Here is a 1,481-nt window from a genome sequence, read left to right on the forward strand (position 1 = left end):
CAAGGTGGCCAAGCCAATGACAGCCACAACGGGGCTGGTCAGGATGGACAAGTACCTCAGTGGATTGCAAATGGCCACGTAGCGGTCAAAGGCCATTGCCACCAGCACCCCTGACTCCATCACGGAGAAAGCGTGAACAAAGTACATCTGGGTAAGACAAGCATCCAGGCTGATGGCAGTGGAGCGAAACCAGAAGATGCCCAGCATTTTGGGGGTGATGGAGGTGGACATCACCAGGTCAATAACAGCCAGCATGGACAGGAAGAGGAACATGGGGAGGTGCAGGCTGGGATCAGCCTTTATCACGCACAGGAGGGTGCTGTTCCCAGCCAGTGTGACAAGGTACATGATGCAGAAGGGGATGGAGATCCAGTGGTGCAGGTGCTGCAGCCCCGGGATGCCTGTCAGGTGCAGCTCTGACAGCGAGGTGTTGGTGGGATGTGAGTGGGACATGGTGGTCACTGCAGGAGCCTGAGTGAGAAGAGCCCAGGCACACAAGGACATCCATAGCCTGGGTGACACCAAAGGTCCATCCAGCCTCAGATCCTATGTCCAGCATCAAAAGCAGCTCCTTAGAGAAGAACATAAGAGAGGAAACACATCGTGATACCTTTCCCAGTGCCTCTCCAGCTTCCAAGGATTTGAAGCTCAGGGACTTCTTGAGCTGGATGTGGTTTCTCCAATTTTATTAACCCCACCCCAGAAACCCATCTAGCCTTTTCTGTGCAAAATTTGAACACCCACATTGTCATTTAGGAAGGAGTTTCACAAACTAATGGCACCGTTTGTGAAATAACCCCTTTCCTGTGGCCCTGCCATTTGCCAGTGTCATTTGATGTCCCACAGTTCCTCTATCAAGACAAACAGAGAAGAGTTAGCCCAATCCTTGTGCTTCCTCCACATGCCACCTTGAGATGTGGCAGTAAATAAACCTCAGATGATGGATACATTATTCCAGACCTGCAGGAAAGGTTTTAACCCCTCCATCAGGACCAACTATCTGATTTCCCATCTTCATCTCCCATTTGTCTTGTTCTGTATCTAGGAAGATGGAGCTGAAAGGGACCCTCTGTATCACAGAGCTGAGTGCCTGTTGCTCTAGGTGTGACAGCTTACCTTACCCTGGGATATCTTGCCTTCATGCATCTGCTGGAAGATAGCTCGGACCCTCCACCCTGCTCCAACAGCTGGGATGTTACCTCTACTTTCCTCTCTCAGTGTGTTCCCATCCAGTTTCTATCATCTCTGAAATTAAATCTGATTACACTTTTCCCACCCTGGCATTTGCACCCCAGCGTGTCTATAGGGACATGGTTTAGTGGTGGACTTAGCAGAGCTAGGTTAACAGTTGGACTCAGTGATCTTAAAGGTCTTTTCCAACCAAAATTATTCTGTGGTTCTACAAAACCACACAACTCAGCCTAACATTTCCTAAGCAAAAGAGTCTCTGCTCCTTTGTCCCCTTTCACAAGACCAGAACT

General features: G+C 49.6%; 1 protein-coding gene across 1 annotated transcript in view; it reads right to left on the reverse strand.

Moving 5' to 3' along the window:
- The window catches only part of LOC104521900 (olfactory receptor 52K2), a 1,001-nt gene extending 548 nt beyond the window's left edge, over window positions 1-453 (reverse strand). Inside the window, 1 exon segment of the mRNA XM_010164030.2 lies at window positions 3-453. Coding sequence (XP_010162332.2) covers window positions 3-453 — 451 coding nt within the window.
- Window positions 454-1,481: the final 1,028 nt, after the last annotated feature.

The sequence above is a fragment of the Antrostomus carolinensis genome, unplaced genomic scaffold (assembly GCF_000700745.2).
Source record: "Antrostomus carolinensis isolate BGI_N321 unplaced genomic scaffold, ASM70074v2 scaffold11443, whole genome shotgun sequence".
Lineage (NCBI taxonomy): Eukaryota > Metazoa > Chordata > Aves > Caprimulgiformes > Caprimulgidae > Antrostomus > Antrostomus carolinensis.